Source organism: Haemaphysalis longicornis, unplaced genomic scaffold (assembly GCF_048455015.1).
Source record: "Haemaphysalis longicornis isolate Haplotype H1 unplaced genomic scaffold, Haemaphysalis longicornis Haplotype H1 scaffold_3, whole genome shotgun sequence".
Taxonomy (NCBI): domain Eukaryota; kingdom Metazoa; phylum Arthropoda; class Arachnida; order Ixodida; family Ixodidae; genus Haemaphysalis; species Haemaphysalis longicornis.
In genome coordinates, this window is record NW_027526335.1 from 198,753,176 (window position 1) to 198,773,091 (window position 19,916).

General features: G+C 43.5%; 1 protein-coding gene across 2 annotated transcripts; it reads right to left on the bottom strand.

The window, feature by feature from the left end:
* Positions 1-749: 749 nt before the first annotated feature.
* On the bottom strand, positions 750-14,705 carry LOC144173647 (uncharacterized). Of its 2 annotated transcripts, XM_077701982.1 has the most exons (5): positions 13,704-14,705; positions 4,783-4,851; positions 4,622-4,711; positions 2,133-2,251; positions 750-874 (listed from the first exon to the last, which is right to left on the bottom strand). In XM_077701982.1, the coding sequence occupies exons 1-4, from the start codon at positions 14,628-14,630 to the stop codon at positions 2,153-2,155; spliced, it is 1,185 nt and encodes a 394-aa protein (XP_077558108.1). In that variant the 5' UTR covers positions 14,631-14,705; the 3' UTR covers positions 750-874; positions 2,133-2,152. The 2 variants fall into 2 exon arrangements, with proteins under 2 accessions (XP_077558108.1, XP_077558109.1); XM_077701983.1 differs by lacking the exon at positions 13,704-14,705 and having other exon boundaries at positions 4,783-5,490.
* Positions 14,706-19,916: the final 5,211 nt, after the last annotated feature.

Genomic DNA, 19,916 nt, shown 5'->3' on the forward strand with positions numbered 1-19,916 from the left:
AGGGTAAGAGAGGAAGCCTCTGAGCATGAGGTACCCTTTTTAGACATTCACAAGACACCCATCACTGATTTTATACCACCATGAAATCTGCGCCCTGTGCTCTGTGACCTGTCTTTTACGCATCTTGATAAGAACAGGGCACCAAGAATTGCGATCCAGCAGCATTTCATGTATCTGCAGGATAAATACAGGGCTGCAGAGTTCTTCAATGATGCTTCCAAAACGTTCACTGCGGTGTCTTGTGTTGCTCATGGACCCAATTTTGAAGGAGGTAGAACCATGAATGCAAAGACAAGTATTTTTTCTGCAGAAGCATATAGCATCTTTCTGGCTGTAAATCAGTAACTCAGTTAGCCAAGCACCCGTGTCGGCCCCCTGGCTGCGACCCCAGGGTCAGCAAAAAACACATGTGTTCTTTACGAAAATAGCCTTAAACCTACCATATTCCTGCAACATAACTATTTGTAGTTCCGTAGTAAATGGTTCATAAGTGCTCAAACAAGAACCTACGCAGACCCTTCCTTGACGTCATTTTCTTTTCTCGTTTTGATCACTAACAAAAGCAAAAGTGTGCTTGTGAGGTTGTCCGAATGGCAAGATGCTATTCGCACAATAATAATAATAATAATAATAATAATAATAATAATAATGGAATAATAGGTTCAAAATCAGTAGAACCTAAACAACAATGACACAAAAAAGGTTTCGTCGTTGTTATTTATTTATTGCTGACCTCTAATATTACTCTTCAAATGGCGGCAACCGTAGCCGTTGATTTTGGACAGTTCCTCTTCCCCCTGTGTGAACGGTAGGGCCGGTGCGCCCCAATACGTCATTGTGCCATATCTAGTCAGTGCGATACGGTGGTTGAAATCTGGAAGAGTCGAGGATACAAATTTGAGAACTGTTACGAACAACTTTCGAAAGCAGCTTCATTTTGATTTCAACAGACCACAAAGACATCATAAAACTTTCTTCCCATGGTAAAACTGGCCCCTTGTAGTGGTACGTTTGGCAATTAGGTCGATTACGCTCTGTACAATTTTTAGTGTTGCCTGTAATTGCTTTAAAATCCATGGGGATAACACGTAGTCCAACTACAAGACGTGCTTTTCACGCACTAGGTAATGGTTTCCGCCGATTTATCCTTGTTTGCGAAGTTCAACGTTTGGAATATTGTATTTATTACTCAAACGAAAAATAATTTGTGCACTAGAAAGGAACGTAAACTTCGCAAATTGCGCCTGCAAGCGCGTGCTGATAAATAAATCGGAAGAGCACGCAAAAAGCGTGCCGGAATCTTCTAGTGCAATAGACCGCTCTTACAGAGCGATCGGATGTATGACGGGCTCATCTTTATGGTTGTTGGAAATTTGTCCGGTTGAGTAGTACCGGTCAAATCATCTACAGAAGCAGTTTCTATCTCAAGCTGCGGTGACGGTAGTTTTTATCAGGCTAAAATTGTGTGGCTTGAGAAACAACAAGCTATCATCACCATTCAAAAACTCTATTTTGGGTTGTCAAATAATCGAATCATTCCAACATTGAAATACGTGCTATCGCCAATTATATTCAGCAATTTTGAGTGATTCAGCTGCTATACGTTCAACATATACGTACGTCCTAAATGCTTCGGCGCTGTGTTTCTTACACGCCTACAGGGCAAAGCAACCGAACTACATAGTGTTGCATCAATGTAAGTGGTGTTGAGGTCATAGGCCACCATAGGATGCAATTGGAAGAGAAAACAAGCTTCAGGCAAATTGTTATTTCTGGGAAGCCGAAAGTACAAATTCTTCCGTCGTAAATCACGCTTTCTGTGACGGATGTGATAAGAAAATTGTAAAGAGACTATAAACTTTTTAAAATTTCCGCACTGTGCCCTGTGTTTATAGTTATAAAATCATAAAACTAGACATTACGTCAAAAGGTATCTGTATTTAGATAACCAATTTCTCCGAATGAATTCCTCGCAATTCTAAGAAACTCCATCCTCCACCCGGACTGCGCAGATGTAAAAGCCTCGCCCACAATACAGCGCTGCAACCGTCCACACTCTTCTGAGGTCTTCCTTCAGACCTGGTGCAATTCGTCTGATATATAGTGTCAACTATACTTAGGAAACGGCTCACCTGTAATTCAGCGTGCCTTGCTATATTGTTGAAACCAGTTTGCTGACATCCACGTGCTCTGCGAGCTCGTCACTCGTTTGAACCAAAATGACGGCGTAAGTGATAACGGAGCCAGCCATCTGCAAGCACGAATGCAGTGCGATTAGATCGGCCCGATTCTGGCCATACTACGCCAGCTTCTGATTACTGATCTTTCGTAGCGTTTACAAACCACGCGAACAATCTAGAAACAGATCTTGGCTAATTCCGCATGTTCTTCTATTTCAGCCGCACACATAATTTTGCGGCGTGGGTGGGCAGAGAGTCAGCTTTTAAAGGCTGGCGTCTTTTGGGATAGATATGATACAATAGAATAATTTATTATTTATAAACTTTACAAGGTTACTGGGAAAGAGAAGTAAAAAGTTGCACATAAGTAACTTGGCTAACGATAACAACCCGTACTAAAAATGGGATAGTATTTGGCTTCTCAGGAATCTGTTAGCGTCACTGGTCGAACTCAAGGTACAGTACCAGAACCTCGTTAATGCCACTGAACAATAGAATTCTTTTGGGTCCAGACCCTTAATTCGTGCTACCTGTTATAGTTTTGAGCGAGAACTAGGGCATTTTATTTTATTTCTCGCGAACTGATTCCGGCTCCTGGTTTGTGGATAAAATGTCCTCGATAGAATTTACCCCCTGTGCTTTCTAGCAATTCAAGAGCTTCACGACCACTCACCTAGCGTTTCTAGAGAGGTCATGGGGGCAAAATACAGCATAGCTAGAATCGGAATACTGGCGCAGTGATTTGCATGCATTGCTTCTACTGATCAATATTAACCTTAATACATAAAATACCGCCATTACTCCAACTCGGAGCACGTACATATTTGCGGGCTCGTTTATAAGAATTACCGGGGAGAGGAACACAATAATTTATCACTTCATGAACCAAATATGTATTATACCATCCTTGTACGAAAAATCCGGCAATTACTCCCTCTAGGAACAAATACTGCAAGGCTCGTTGAAGGGAATAAAGAGGATGGAATTAAATGTTTTGGTTGTACATGCGACAATACATTATTATAACCTGTTAACCGAAATAGGTACCTGTGTGACTTCACATTCTTTTCCCCTTTTCCTTAAACGTGAAATCCCAGTAGTTTTACAGCCCCATCAGCGCATCATCCATAATTCGGAACGCAGGCGGCCCAACGTTGTACTGTTAATCCCCTGTTGGGCTGCCTACTACACAAAGGAGGGAGACCTAAACATGACACGTCCCCAAGGTTTCGGGAGCGTGATTTGCGCTTTTTCTATACATGGAATAATAAAGCCACCCCCCCCCTCCGAAATGGTAACCGATACAGTAAAGCCCGCTTATATCGAACACGGATAAATCGAATTATTGCCTATATCGAACCCTTGTAGAATTATGAAAAATATTACAATCTTAAAGTTTTTATATCGAACGTGATTTTGCGAAAATTCAATATAGTATCGAACTCCCCCGCGCCGGATTTTTTGCTCTCCTTAGGCATGCGGTAAGCTTTTCCTCAATACAGCGGCGCGCAGCGGTGGCTCGGGTGTCGCTTGCGGCTCCCGCGCCACTCGCCACCCGCACTTGCTTCACCGTTTTTCGTTTGTATCCATGCTTGTCTGAGTTTGTCTCCGCTCTGTCGTGATGGCTGCCGTGGCCATCGTGAAAAAACGAGCGACACTGACGTTCGAAACCAAACTTGAAATTATTAGGCTAGTTGAGAAAGGGGAAAAGAAGTACAGTGTCGCCGATACGTACAAGATTTTGCGGGCAGCGGTCTTGTGCTTCTCGACTGTTTAGATACCGTGGAGCAAGCAGTCACAAGCAACACGTGCGATTCAAGAAGCAGGCTACACTCATGCAGTTTTTTCGCCCCAATAAATGATTGTTTTCTTTTCGAGGAAGTGTCGCATGGTTGGTGAACTGCAGGGTGGTAAGAGCTAAGCGTTAGCTCGTGACTCCGACGGCAGGATTGCTCTCAGGTAAGTTTTTTTGCCTCACTTTTTATATCGAATTTTCGCTATATCGAACTATTTTACAATCCTCGAGATGTTAGAAATAAGCTGGCTTTACTGTAGCTAAAGAACCAGAATACGACGTAAAGGCGTGCGAAAAATTTTACAACAGCGGGAGCTGCAACGTATAGCCGTAATTGGTTGAAGGCACTGAACGAAATAAACTGCGCCCGCGTAAAACCATCCCACGAGCGATTTACAGAAGAAAATGTGGTTTAATTGCAATATATATTAACACGCACTAGAGGAGTGCCTAGCAGCAAGGTTGCAATGGTTAGCAAAATATATTTCTGCTCAATTGTAGGTTCACACATGAGAAAAGGCTGCGCTCAGGGCCGCAGAAGACGGATTGTACAATGCGGTAGATTTGCTTAGGTATTATATTTACGTCTTTGTTTAACAAAGCTCTTTCCTTCGCCTGACATAGATGAATATGTGCCGGTACTTACGGATACCAAAAGAGCCTTGTTAAGACAGAAAAAACCTCCCCCACTCAAGCACATGATGTCCGGTTCAATGGTGTCGTGAAGGTACTGGATCTGTTTTGATATAAAAAGACACAGTCACTCAAGCTGACACAAATACATTGTCGCATGACGTTTTTTGTCACCTGTCTGTTGTAGACGTCAGCGGCTTCCATCATGTTGACAAATCTCACAGCGTCCTTCAACTTCTGGGCCTAAAAAAGAAGCACGTGTCCAAGTACGAAGCCCTAACAACACAAAACGTTGCCGTTTAGCGTCTTCCCTCCTGAATCATTGGCGTGAATTGGTTAAGCAAAATTTTTTCATTTTATATCTCTGTTATCGCAAACATGTGCTAGCACTCAGCCTATGGTTATGTTTTTCTCAGCGAATCAGCCGAATAAAATAACACAAGCAAAATTCGACAAAATCGTTCTTGCTTTTCTCGCTCGTATTTTTTTAGAACAAGGTGCTGCAGTCAGTAAATAATATTGCTGCAGACTATTAATCGTGTGGCAAGATTGCGTTTAAATGTAAACGTAAGGCCAGAGGGTTCAAAGTTGGGGGAGCACCTTTTTTTTTACATATATGTAGAATGTCGATGCCCGGCGATACCCGACCGTTATTATACAACGGGTATAAAACATGCTGACTTATCCGCAAATCGCGGAATTCGACCTAAATGAAAATTCGCCCCATTTTTTATTGTTCCCTAGAAATCTCAAATATACGGTAGACAACTGTAAGCCTAACATGCTTATGCAAAAAAACAGTTCGAGGTGTGCACGGCCCTACGAGGTAATTAAATTATGTTCCACGTATCCGGAAAATCTAACAGGAGAAAGAAAAAATATGAATCAGCTAGAAAATTCAAAAAGAGGGTATATTCGGGGCTGAAATAACGAAGATCGAAATAAATGACAAAAAAATGAAACATGCATAAAAAGTTTAAAAACAACAACCCAGTAGTGCCCTGCATTTGCGCCAAAATGCCCAATTGGCACAGGTAACAAATTTCATAATATACGATTGCGTAAACGGACACAATTGGTCAAAGTAACCCTCAAAAAGCAAAAGTTCAAAAAACTGTAAATGTGAACCAATTAAATAGAATATGGGTACCGTGTACACGGCCCTAACAAACCAACGGCAAAGTTAAAAGCACGAAAGAACAACTCCGATATGAATATAAAAATCGTTAAATCCGCCACCCGCGTTTGCACAAAACTGCGTAATTCGTGAAGTTAACTTATGCAGCCGCTATAATAGAGTAAATAAAGGTACTTTGTTGAAGCAATTTTTTTAAGAAGAATACCATCAAGGAAAACTATGAAATGAACTCACAACATTAAAAAAAGGTATTTGCTGCAGCTCCCTCAACCAGGGTTAAAAAAAAAATTGGCCGCGTATCTGCTCCTTTTGTTGCAAATGCCGTCAAAAGACGATAGTCTTTATCTGCTTTTGCGAAGTAAATGTGCTTTACCGCTGACCTGTCATGTTGTTCCTCTTGCGTCGCGCTCCTCCCAATGTAAAGACGCCAAATGTTTGCTGAAATCATTTTAAATTTCCCGCGTTCCACAGCTCCAAACCGGGTGTCTCGATGCGAACGCTGCCGTACGGCGAAGACGCGCGTTAATCGAGGCACCCTACTTCAACGTTTATAGAACCGCGTTTCCCTACTCCACGTGCGTTGCAAGCAGAACGTGGAAACTATCTAGTGGAGCCTTGCGTAACTGTTGGTGGTTGATTTCTTAAAATGGCACCAGAAGCTATAGTGGCGCGGGCGATAGCAGGCGACGGTGGAGTGAATTCTTTTTCTGCAGTTGATGAAGTATTTAATTTCGCAAAAGTCAAGCATGTTTAAATTTTTATAAAGGAACACTGCAAATATCACTTCTGTATTGATTTGTTGTTTCATATTTGCGTAATGTCTTGTTCTTCTTCAACAATGTTCACAAGTATGAACCTTACACCGGACATAGACGGGTAGATTTAGCTGTGACTTTATAAGACTATTGCGCAGGCATTGTTTTGCTTTGGCCGGGTGGCTAAATCGAGTCACAGACAGACATACAGACAGACCAAAATTTCTGGTTTTAAGTAGCCCAAGAAAGACTATCGTCTTTAATAAAAGCCGCTTTCTTAACAAACGGATAGTTAGAACACGAAACTGCTTCCCCGTGTCGTAATGGTACAATCGCATAGACGTCGACTTTACCACGCGGGGTCCCAGGTTACATGTAATTCGACCACGGGAAGCGTTTTTTAGGTGCGTGATCTTGCTTCGCTTATCATCATCTACCTTTTGTGAGAGTCATTGTGCAAAGTTTGCTTTCCTCAAGTTCATTCATTGAGGTGTAAGAAGCTTCGCTTTAAAAATTCCGGAACAACGAATTCCAGCTTTACTGCACTGCAGTGGCTACACACTACATTCTATATTACCTGAAGTGAAGGTGAAACTCACTAGGTCCACAAAAGCGGCAGAGAGGCAGGTGGCGCGCCGGGCTTTCAGCTAACGTCACCATTGCAACGTCGTCCTAGTTGGGAGGTCATCTCCCTCAACGTGGTCTCTTTGTCCTGCGCTCTTATGTGGTTGGCTCTGATGAAGTATCGGCGAGACTCCGCGGAGCCACGCATGCGTTATGCCGGCGTGCCCCATGCGTTGCACGTAGAATAAAATATGGGGTTATATCCAAGGTGATACTAATTCAAGCTGGTTTCAATTCATTTCTTTGTACTGGGATGCCCATTCGAACAGCGCGCACAAAAAAACATCGTTTAATTTGAGCTCTATCAACCATCGGACTAAGCTGGACGTACCAGGTTCGGGTATAAAAAATTACCCTTAAAATAAATCAGTCTAGCGACAAAAATATTGTGCGGCGCCAAAAATGTTCACACTGGTGATTTATACACGCGCGCAATCGGGGGGATAACGCACATATCCGGCATAATAAACTTCGAATAATGTTGTGCTTAGGTTTTATTTTTTTATTTATTTATTCAGTACTGCAGGCTTGACAGCCCAAGCAGGAGTGGACAAGAAACTACAAAATACAAGAATACTTGAGTCACAATTGCAAGGAACAATACAAGGTATAAAGATAAAAACAAAAAAAAAATACAAGAAAGAACAATGCAATTAACAAGGGTAAGGCATGAGCTCAGCACAGTGGCATTTACGCTAAAATAAGCTTCGAGGGATTCAACAGTAGAAAGTGCAGAAACGGGTAACGAATTCTATTCTTCAATAGTTCGGGGAAAAAATGAAAATTTGAAAATGTTAGTCCTAGCAAAAAATGGGGTTAGAGATTTGTCATGGGTGTGACGGGATCTGGTTGAGAGTGGATTCACATACAAACTACTATCTAATCCGAGCTTTTTATTAACCAGTTGGTCTGAGCTTTTTATTAACCAGTTGGACAGTAGGTTACCTGTGAGTAGAGACATGCTCTGTAATAATTTGTGCCTCCTGCCATTTCCTCTGTGTAATTCCCAGAAATCATTCCATGTGTGTCACAAATTCCACGCACATACCTAGATAACATGCAGCAGAGAAAGAGAAATATGCAATGAACCACTCCCCGCCATTATATTGTGCTATATTCCAAGGCTTCACAAAATAGTTACACTTTTTACTTACAAAATGTCTCCCCTAGAAACTGGAGAGACGAAGTAGTGTGGGGACGCACCGAATGTAAAATGCTTTCCTCGAAAGAAATGTTTTTTGAAAAACAATATGCCGGTTTGCCTCCAAAGAACATAATCCGTACGTTCTTCCCAATATCTTCTAGCTCAACCTTCTGCACTTCTTGGCCCCTCTAAATGGTGCCCTTGAAAGCAAAGATTTGTGTTGATATATTAGGGTATGCAGATTGGCGATTTTGGTTTTCAGCGCCCCATTTGAGCAAGTTCGTTCAAAGGAAGACTGTGCTTTCACAGTCTGGGCTAATCCAGGGCTAATGTGAGTTCCGGCTTGTATGAAAATTTTGAAAAGGTTGGTGAGCGCTTTATGCTGACAGCGGCTCTGGTAAAAATGCGTTTTCCACCATTTTAGCATTGCTTATTCAAAACTCGAAGTAACGAATCGTGAGTGTAACCATTCGGGAATCTCTGAGTAAAGTGTGACACGGCGGACTTGATTTACATGTGAAAAGAGCATCGAAGGACTCGACAGCTATGGGCGGTTAGCGCACAACTACGGACCAGAAATCGCCTGCGGAAAAACGAAACGGCGACAACACCTCGGGAGACGACTCTCCGGTGGTGAAGAATAGAAGGACAGTAGGCGGTGGGCGTCAAATTTCGCTCAATAGAGTGGAATATTGAATGAACAGGAAACGCAACCTACGTGCTGTGTCGTACCGCCGAACCCGCGACAAAAAACGTATTTTGGAAGCTGAAGACTGCTCGCAAACGTTGCAAAATGGTTGAATGAGGAATTGTGGAGCTCGAAGACAGTCGTTGGATGATTTTTGCAAGAAAAACTGTCTCAGAAATTGAGAAAGAACCCCAAAAATTGGCATGCGTGCTTGACAGAAAAAAAACAAATAAACGCAGCTATTTTTTGGAAACAGCGTAGTTAGACCAGAAATGCGGTTCCTCCAAATTTGGTCGAAAAAGTAAAAAAAACGACTTAAGAAGACAGCAATAAACGCAGCAGTATGAAACAAGGAAGGTTTTGCAAAATGAAAAGAAACAAAAGAAAAAAGGAAAAGCAAGACAGCCAAGAAAGCGAAGAAAAAACGATCCCAACAGACGTAGATTACGAGGACGGGAACGGTGAGTCTATTCTACCATACGTCGACAACCCAAGCAAGATCAACAAACGCACACAGTCTGAAAGGCAGAATGACAACAAATATAAACGAACTGCCCCCATGCGCTACGGCCACGGCCCAGGGCCAGCAGGACCAGGAAGGTGAAAAGAACACGGCAGAGGACTACCCACGCTTGCACTGCTCAGGAGGATGTGAGTAGGTTTCCACTATAAAGAAGCGACTTGAAGAAGTAGAAAGGGGAGTCATGAAGAAATTCGTTGAACATGGGTCTAGAGCAACAAAAAAACAAAGATGTCGTCGTTAACAGATTCTTATTAGACGACTTCCTCAGCGTCAAAAAGATGTGTCTCGACATGGTTGAGAAGAACTGTCGATTTTGAGGAAAAACGGAAGGACGTACAGAGACTCTGGCAATGAAAGGTCGAAGACACACTACGGAATACAGGAAGGCCTTACGGAAGCCCCCGCAGTCGAAAACTTCAAAACAGAGAAAACGGCAGAAGAGCAACCCATGGGGGCACTCATTCTAACTGGTCCCAACTTTAAACGGGCTGCACTAGGGAACTTGAATAAAAGGACCGTCGACCCTTGTCAGATTGGTCTCAGTAATGTGAAGCTCTGACAGAGCAAGGAAACAATGATTGGGTCCTGCACATCAGCAGAAGGGCCGAAACGACTTGAAGGGCACATAACCAAAGACGAGAACTTAAGAGACGTAGCAGCAAGAAAGCCACGGATGCAACAACCGAATTCAAGATCGTGGGAATCGAAGCGAACATCGAAGACCAAGATATCGTCGAAAGGATAGTGGGATAAAATAACATCGATGCTGCAACAGAGAACATCAAACTCATAAAACCGTGGAAGCAAAAGCCGGATAAACAGCGGCGATCAAAACCGGAAAGAAAGCATACGAGTAAATGAAAGAAAGGAAACATATCAACATCAGTGGGACATGCTGTTCGGTCTGCGATAATACGTTTGAACCAAGGTGTGTGAAGTGTGCAAGGATCAGACACACGGTAATCCACTACCCGGCCGACAAGGCAGACTTTCACTGTGTGCGGTGCGCAAGGAGACAATACTATAGACACTGCAACGCAGCGGAAGAGTGCTCCTGCCTTGAGCTGCCGGACGTGACCGAGGAGGACGCCTACAATACCACGTCTTTCCACTCCCCGGTGTACCCCAAGAAGAAGAAAGCGAGTCTTCAGCGTATTTTGGTTCAAATGGACCACCCAATGCGGAGACCCGACTACAACTAGCCGCGTAACCCGCTTTAAGTCTCATGTTCACCTGTGGCACACCTACCTACAGGAATCGTCTACGTGCGTTGCAGTGCTTGAAAATGTTTGTTTCGTTACAATGCGATCCTTCTAAAGTTGAATTGTTCTGGCATTCTAACTGTTTTCCAAGTATGTCTGTCCCTAATGATGTCCTACAGTAATACTAGTGTCTTTAATACGTACAATTCTTGAGTCCAAAATTACTTACCTGCAACAATTAGGTAGTGACGTGCATATTACAAGCTAAGAATCTGATTCCACAATCCGGTAGCACAAGCTAAAAAACCGGTAACTATGAGAACATAAATGGTTTCAACGCATAATTTTCGAACTATAACTCGTTGGCTGGTATGCACATCAATATGATCAATATGACAAGTCTTAGAATTATTGTAGAGGAATTGAATATGTTATCACAATAAATTACATGTGAATTCGGCACCTTATTTCTTGTTGAAGTTTGGTTGACTGGGGGTGACCCAATACTCGACGGATACCGTTCATGCACTTGAGAAGGGAAAACAAAAGAAGCGTAAGTGTTAGTGCATACATAAAGTACACCGTTAGTTTAACGGGTATTGAAGAATTTTCGGAAATTACCCGTGATTCCGAATGCGTAGCTTTTCACGTACGGAAAATGACTATCTGTGTTATCAATAGACGTCCTACGTGTAACGAAGGAACATTTTACACCTTCTTATAGCTATTATTGACATATGCTTGTTTGCGCAATAAACCATGCTATATAACGGGTGATTTAAACATTGACAAGAACTTGGTAGAAGGAGGGTCTCTTGAGCTGAAAACCTTGTTTATCTGGTCATGGTTGTGTGAATCACATAATGCTGCTAACTAGAATTGACACAAACAGTGCCGCATTTTTGCATGTCTGTGATATATATACATGAGTTCTTACTGTGGGTATCAGTCAATATTTGTCAGTTATCTATTTACCGAGACTTATTCTGCTATATATGAGCTTTCCCCTCAACAGTGGTTCCTCCGCTAGGTCAACAACCGCACAATTGAACATTTTCGAGAAATAGTACAATTGTTTGATTGGGAAATCATCTATCGAGTGGGCTAAGTGAATGCCGCTTGTAATGGTTTCCTGCAATCTATAGGAGAATGCTACGATGTAGCCTTTCCTCCCCAACTTGCAAATAAAAGAACCAAAAATGTGCACAAACTCTCGGTGTATCGATATCGGTATGAAGTATAAAAAAGAAGAATTCTAAATTACACAATTTCATAAAAGCCAAAGTCTCCGGAAAAACGGAAGGCGTACAAAAAGTTTAAAAACACTGCACAGAGTGATTTAAAGAGAGCGCAAAGAAAACATTGCGAACGGCTTTTGTTTCACATACGAGGCCAGCAGAAGAAAATATGGGACACTGCAAACAAAATAACAAGTAGAAAAACCGTAGCACGGCCGCAATTCACGCATTAATATGGAGAACCGGTAGAGAGCCTTCAGTGAGGCAACTGTATGAGTACTCATCTTATCCATGCCGGTGCGCACACACACAAACTGATAATTGTTGCCATGGCGCGACTGGCAATCCCAGATTTCCCAGTTCTATTTCTTTGGAACCTACGAACGATGCCAGAGTACGGGACCTTATCGGAAAAATGAATAATGAAGCAGTGGCAAGAGCTGACGGGTTTTCATGGAGTATGATTAAGTGCGTGGCACTAGACGTACGTTACGTCTTAGCGCACATTATAAAAATGTCTCTCCCCCCGTGTTTTTCGAGAAGAAGAAGAAACTGCTGCAGTGACGCCGATTCAGAAAGGTGGAGGACATGACAATGTATCACATTACACGCCAATATCTGCCCTGAGAGTTCTTTTCCAAGGTATTTGAGGGAGTAATCGGTAATCAACTTTCGACTTTCTTTCTTGAACACAATGTAACCTCAAAATATCAATCTGGTTTCCGAAAATCTAAATCAACAGATCAAGCATTTTTATATATAAAATATAAAATAATTGCAAACATCGAAAGGAGGAAGTTCACAATTGGACTGTTTTTGGCCCTTAAAAAGCATTTGATTCGATCGCTCATAATATTTGGTAAATAAATTGGAGAGACATGGAATACATGGTATGGCAGGTAACCTTTTAAAAATCTATTTGAATCAGAGAACACGGTTTGTTAAATTAAACTCCATTGGGTAAGATATATATTAAAGTTAAAACAAGGTGTTCCACAAAGCTCCAACTTAGGTCTGTTATTGCTTATAGTTTGTTGGCACGGCATTACGAATATATGTGGACCGCAAGAGCTTGTAATGTATGGGGATTACACTAACATTTTCTTCACTTCAGTTATTATAATTAATCTTCACTCAACAGTAAATATTTACTTGGAACAATTATGAAACTGGTTATTTGATAACCAATTGCAACATAACGCTACAAAGACCACTTACATGATATTGAAGACGTGCTACATAAACGTCGAGAAAAAACTCCGGATTGTATTTACGGAACCAAGTTAAACCGAGTGACCCAAAGTTCTTAGGTGTTCGGTTTGAAGAACGATTTTCGTGGAATACGCATATTGCTCACCTGTCCACCGAAATTTAGTGTTTGAAGTATATGTCGATATGTTCCCCTAAAGGAAGAAGCGAAGAACATTTACAGACTAAAATAAATTATTACGTAGTTGTGACGTAGAAGTGCTACTGTTCGATGTTAATGCGTACCGATTGCTGCGTTTATCTGTACATCATTTCTTTCAGTGCATTTTAGACTTATGCTTTGCATAATAAATTATAAATATAATAATGACTTCGCTTTCGTGTTATTTTTCTGTTACGATTGTGCTGTTATGTTTAAATTTGTGGAGAGCCCTTTTATTACGTACACTGCGAATCGGGGACAGACGCTGTTAGTCCCAGCCTCCCTTTGCTTTGCCAATAACAAAAAAAAAATAAATGACATCCAAAAATAAATCAAATATTCACAGGTAGGTATAGAAGGACAACACCTCACCTCGTCTTGCATCGCTTGGCTCCCGACAGCAAGGTCCAGGAAACTCGCCGACGAGCACAAAGAGTACGCCAGAGAAAGCCAAGCATCGGGCTGTCCGAATCCGTCGTCGAAGACAGTGTAAAGAGTTACGCACAGGACGAGCATCAAACATGCCGACGATGAAGCCATGGCTGGATGCCACATTTGCTCCATGAGTAGTTTCAGATTATTTATCTTCGACAGGTTAAGCCTAATCTGTTCAAATTGGTTGGCGGAGTGGAGCTCACAGTTCGCCGGCTGTGCTTTCATGCACGTTGTGAAAGACACCAGTTGATGGTGCACGTACTCCGTCAGAACATCTGAGGAGCAACTCAAGACGGCGTACAGCGTAGTATCGTGCAGGACGTAAACGAAGAGAGAAACGAAGCCTATGATTTTGAGGATAGGGTTGGAGACTTCCTTATTACCACTCGCCATAAGGGATGTGAAGAGGTGAGCACAGGCTGCATAACAAAGAACCCAGGCGACGACAATTACCAACCTCCGAAACCGCCGTAACCATCCGTTCCTGCTGATTTTTGGGTCCTTGTTTGGCACGAAGGACGTCGATTTTTCGTAGGCCTCCGACTCCCGGAGAAACTTCAGCAATGTGGAGGAACCCGTAACCATGCATAAAAAAGTTAGAAAAATTTTGACCGTTACGACGGTGTGTACAATGAAAATTAGCGATTTTGTCAAAGAATGCGATAACCCCGATCGCATGAATGCTCCCCCGATTATAAAAGCGGCTTGATACCCCATGCCCACCCCAAACCACAATACGGAGTAAAAAATATATGGAGCAACTTTCACTTTGGCCATCCTTACAGATCCCTTCCGAATGCCCGAAATGAAAAGGCAGCCGAAGAAGCGATAAAGCAGGGCGAATTTCCAGAATCGCTTCACCATGTGGCAGCACTGCTCTTGGTTAGTTGGTAGAGCTCTTTGACGAGGTTGAACCACGAAGACGGTGTCATATACCTTATACTGTTTCCCTGAAAAAGAAAAAAAAAACAAAGTTTTGCTTTTCTTCTATCAACACCAACGGTAAGATATTTTAGCTCGAGTCTTTTGTCTGTGTCAGGATACTGTGGTGCTGTTTAAATTAAATGCCCACAACCCTAACTAGGCAACTATTTCCCTTTACAAAGACAAAGGCAAGATTATTTCGTCCGAATGACGTACCCAGAGAGATATTTCATGGCAAATTATTGAACATATGTTGCCACTACATCAACGAGCCAGGGATTAGGATACGTACCGATGTCATATGGTGAGCTTCGCACCCACAATTTTGAACAGATCATCCTTGATTGAATAACATTTTAGAAGCCCCTTTTTGAAACAAATAATATACAGCACAATGGCTTGCACTCTCCAGCAGCTATACTTGTTATGGCACATGTGACCGGAGACCTTCAATGATTTTCTGGTTACAAAACTGCTCCCGAACTGTATAGACGAGCTTCAGATGCTGCTGTCAGCTGCCGCCGCCGAGGCGCCACCATCTGTTTAAGGGCAATCTTCTGGCGGCACTGCGGTGGCCACAGCAACGGCATGCGCTATTCTGTGATTGGTGCGCAAAGGATGTGCAGCGAGCTTATCACTTTATTTATAACTAGGCGACATATTGCGTGCAAAAGACAAGGCCACAGGCATGTTTTGTTTCGAGCTGGTGTCATCTGTACGTCAAAAAAAATCAAAACATCCCCCTCGCGAGGGGCACGATCAAATGCAGAGCATTTCCGCGGGGGGCGTGCCTGCAAGTCTTATGGATTACGTATTGGTTGTTGTTGTTGTAATTGTTGTCTTCCAGCGTAGACATTGTCGATGAAGTCGATGGTGAAACGTGAAACGTGCCGTGAACCCCCTGCCGCGGCTATTACGCAACGTGGAGAGGCTACGACGCAACGTGGCGCGGCTATGACGCAGCACAATCCAACACAATCCACTTTAATCCAACCCAATCCAAATCCAAGCCAAGCCAAGCCAATCCAATCCAATCCAATGCCCTTCGCAAGAGAGTGTTATAGCGCCGAAATCGCGCCACCACATGAACGCGAACCGAACGCGGCGAGAGAGGGTGTTGCGAGCGGAGAGAAGGCGAGGAGGACGCGGGGGAGAGGGCGCACCGGTGGCCGACGGTTGAAGGGTTGAATGAGTCAAGGATATAAGGTGCGTGCGTAACGTTCCATTCTGTGTCGGCTCCGTGGAGCAGTCGGTAAAGTGCCGTGTACCTTGCGTTCCGCCCGCAGAGTCGTGGGATCGAAACCTGGTGCCGGAAGGTATTATTTCTTTATATAGTGTAGGGTGCGGACTACGTAGTGATGCGGACTACGGACGCCAACGCGGGTGACATCGTGAGTTACTAAAATGCTCTGCATTTAAAAAAGGGTCATGGCTGTGTTCACCCAGCGACAACAGCAGCTTCAGAAATAGAAGGCGGCCATGGCAGGAACCTGGCGACTCTTGCTTCGACTGCAAGAATTTGTGCGCATGCTAGAAGCACTTTTAAGCTTGAACCCCATGGCACTTTCTTGCACGCGATTCGTGCGCGTCAGCGTTGCGCATGCAATTTCGCTCGCCCGCGTCGACGATACCGCGCGTGCGGCAATTTCTGCCTCGCTCTGAAAATGATGCGCGTCGCGCGCGACAGACGGGAGGAGCCTGACGGGTGGCCCCAAAGTAGAGTTCCTGTATATAGCTCCCCTAGGGGAGCGATATACAGGAACTCTACCCCAAAGGGGAGGCGCGCGCCTCATGGCGGCAGTTTCAGAGCGCCAGAGACGGCCTGCTGGCTCCGCTAGAGATGTTTACACTTACCACTCCGGCAGGTATTGCCTGGCCGCTTTCCCTAGCGGCGAGGATGATGTTTTATAGTAGCATTTTCAACCACGTTATAAGCTCCTTTACAGCACAAGCAATTTCGTGTGTGCCTTGAGCGGCATTTTAGAGAGCGCTTAGAAGCGGTTGCTCGAGCTCCCCACACCATTTCGCGGCCGAAGCCGCCGCCATGTTGCCGCCACTGCCCGCGCCGCGCGCAGCCTGCTGGTCGTTTCGCGGCGGCGTCAGAACGCCTGTGGCGTGCTCGGTGCGTTTTCGCGAGCAGAAAACGTTCCATGCGGTTCACGCTTAACGCCACTGACATCATTCCCGCCGAATAATGTACTGTCGGAGGCAATGAGGTGTTGCTGCAGGCAGTGCCACGAGCCGGTTGCGAGACCTGACGCCATCCGAATCGGCTTTTCTGGCTCTTTAAAAGAAAATGAAATCCTTGTTCACGTACGCTTAACACACCACTAGTGAAACAATGTCGACGAGCCTGCTCGAAATCCTCGAAGAGCACGCTACACAAGTTACAGCAAACGAAAACTGCGTGTTCTCGTGTTTACAAGACCATTGTTGAACAGGTTTTTCTCTATAGTCGTGCATTTTCAGCTGCTATCGTTGTTTCCACACACTCGTGCGAGCATCTATAAAAAGGTTCACTTTCTTTCGTCAATGCCCGCTGAATTTCTTCGCTGGAGAAAAAAAAAAGTAATAGCGTATGACAAAGAGAGCAACATGCGCATCAGGTAGAGCGGTAAAATCGAGCTGACGAGCGGGAATCAAACACAACGCACCCTTTTGCGAGACTCCTGGATATATCCCTGGAGAACAGTCCCTGAACCTAAAGCCTCATTTTGCCACTCAGCAGCAAATTACAAACTGATGTTTAATTACCTAGATACAAATTTGCACAATCTGTACTCAGTCTGCTACGAAAACCAGCTTTTTAAGGTTGCATTTGGGCTATTTATTTATTTATTTATTTATTTAGTTATTTATTTATTTATTTATTTATTTATTTATTTATTTATTTATTTATTTGTTTGTTTGTTTGTTTGGTTGTTTGTTTGTTTGTTTGTTTGTTTGTTTAGCACCCACAGCCCCTTGCACTATTACTGTGGCGTGGACGGATACATACACGTTCAGAACAAACACAACGAGTGCTCCAAAACGACATAGAATTCAATGTAGACGTAATAGCGAACTGAACACAACCAAATACAAAACTATCAAATGCAATAGTTGTCTGAAATCTATAATTTTTTAAAAACACAGCAAAAAGTGCTGATAAAAACTGGAAAGCGAACTGTTCAATATATACAGATATGCCTGACATACACGCATGTACGTACATTCTATGCATATACATACACAGTAAAAGCGCGTAAAATAGAAGCGCAATGGGGCGCCATCTCACTTCGAATTATTGAAATTGATATATCTCGTCACTTGCTGACCTCCCGCCGCAGCACCCCATGAACCTTGACAGCATCAGGTCAGCGTCGGTTGCGCATTGGGTAGGTTATACTACTGTGAAGAATAACATTTTTTTTTTTTGGCCCATTGCTGTTAAAATGTGATCATTGTTTCTCTCAGTATGCTTATCTGCTTTATACGGGGTAAGTGCAGTGCAATACGCATATAACGAAGTGACGTGTATAACTAAACATTATTTTGGTCTCACATGCTTCGTTATACAGCCGTTTGACTGCAGTGGAAAGAAACCTGAATGAATTACTGTATACTCATATGTCATGGCAAAAAAAGTTACGAGACTTACGATAAAACCGATCCATTTCTGAGTCACGGCTGAGATCGCTAAACTTCTTCTTCACCCGCTAAAGTCAATAGTTTTCTTCGGAGTTGGAAGCGGCAGGAGCGTCTGGCAAAGGGGTCACATTGACTGCAATAGTGCTAATAACCTGAGAGCGTACGAACAGGTTTGCCGTAAACTACGTGGCTTCGCGGCCTTTGTCTCATTTCGCCCGCTGCCAGTGTGAAACCTCAGCACTTATTGGACGACGGCCCATTAGGCAACTTGTCGCTACGGCAACTACCAATGGCCTACCGTCCCCGGTTTCAGGACGCCTATCCAGGTGTTTGGGTTCCACCGCAAACAAAATATGCAAAGAGAAAACGGTATTTTACTATTTTTCCGAAAGATAGTCCTGCAAGACAAAGCGTTGTATGTCGAGGCTATTAAACGCACCTGCGGGGCACAGCGCTCTCTGTGGGAGCTAGAGAATGGCACGTACAAGCAATGACTGTTGCTGAAAAATGGCTGCTGAAAGTTGGACGTACCCATTCCCGCAAGTCGTGGCGAGAAGCAGGTGGTTACCTTATGAGAAATGCAAGAGGTCAACGCGTGACCCCTTGTCGCACGCACTACGAGATCCTCTGAACACATTATTTGTTCTCGTATGTCGCCTTCGCTGCAGAAGAAACCACAAGCGTTCGCGTGTCCGTGGGTTATCGCGACAGTCATCACAGTGCGGTGCGGTCCGCCCGTACGACGTACTTATCTACCTGCATATCTCGCAAGAATAGCAGCCGCGCTTTCCCGTTTCAAGCAGTCGAGCGGAAATGAAACGCCGCGTAGTCATCCGGAACACGCGGAATAAATATAGCCGATCGTCGCTTACTGTTTTCGTTTGTTTTTATGTGGATCAATACTCGTTGTTGCAACGTTCTTTGAATCAGCAGGCGTCGTGACAATTGTACGCATGTCTTGCGTCTGTATTAAAAAAAAAACACTGTTCTCTGCATTACCAAAATATTTTATTTGTGACAATACATCACACATTTGTTAGTGTGCCTTCTCCCTCACTAACTACAAGTGAACCTAAATTTCCCCCTGGTTTCCCTCTACGTACAGAATACCTAATTCCTAAAAAAATTCTCGATCCACTCGCGTCCTGAGATACGCTATGTTTTCTGGCCTGTACTGCGTGAGTGGTGAAAATGTGCAGGCCCATATTTCACACCAGTAGCATTGAATCTGGCGCATCCCATGTATATTGTTTTTTTACACAACATAGAGGGAATAAGGCGCATGTCCAACAATTCTCCGTGCGTCTTCACACAGAATTTGTCGAATATAACTTGTATTTGCTTCCCTAAATCGACGACTTCGTTCAAAAAACAAAATAATTTATCAAGCAAGTTGGCAATCGATCTATCCTGCGCAGACTTCTCGAAGATAGCAGGAACTGGTCATGCACGCAAAAGTTGCAAGTGACATCTACGTTTAGGTCTTAGGATGTATGACGCGCTAGGGTCACTCCGTCGTCGATTGATCGTTTTGAGACGGAGTTGCTGAATGTAATGTACAATTTGTGCTATCCAAGTACTAAAGTTCAGTGATGA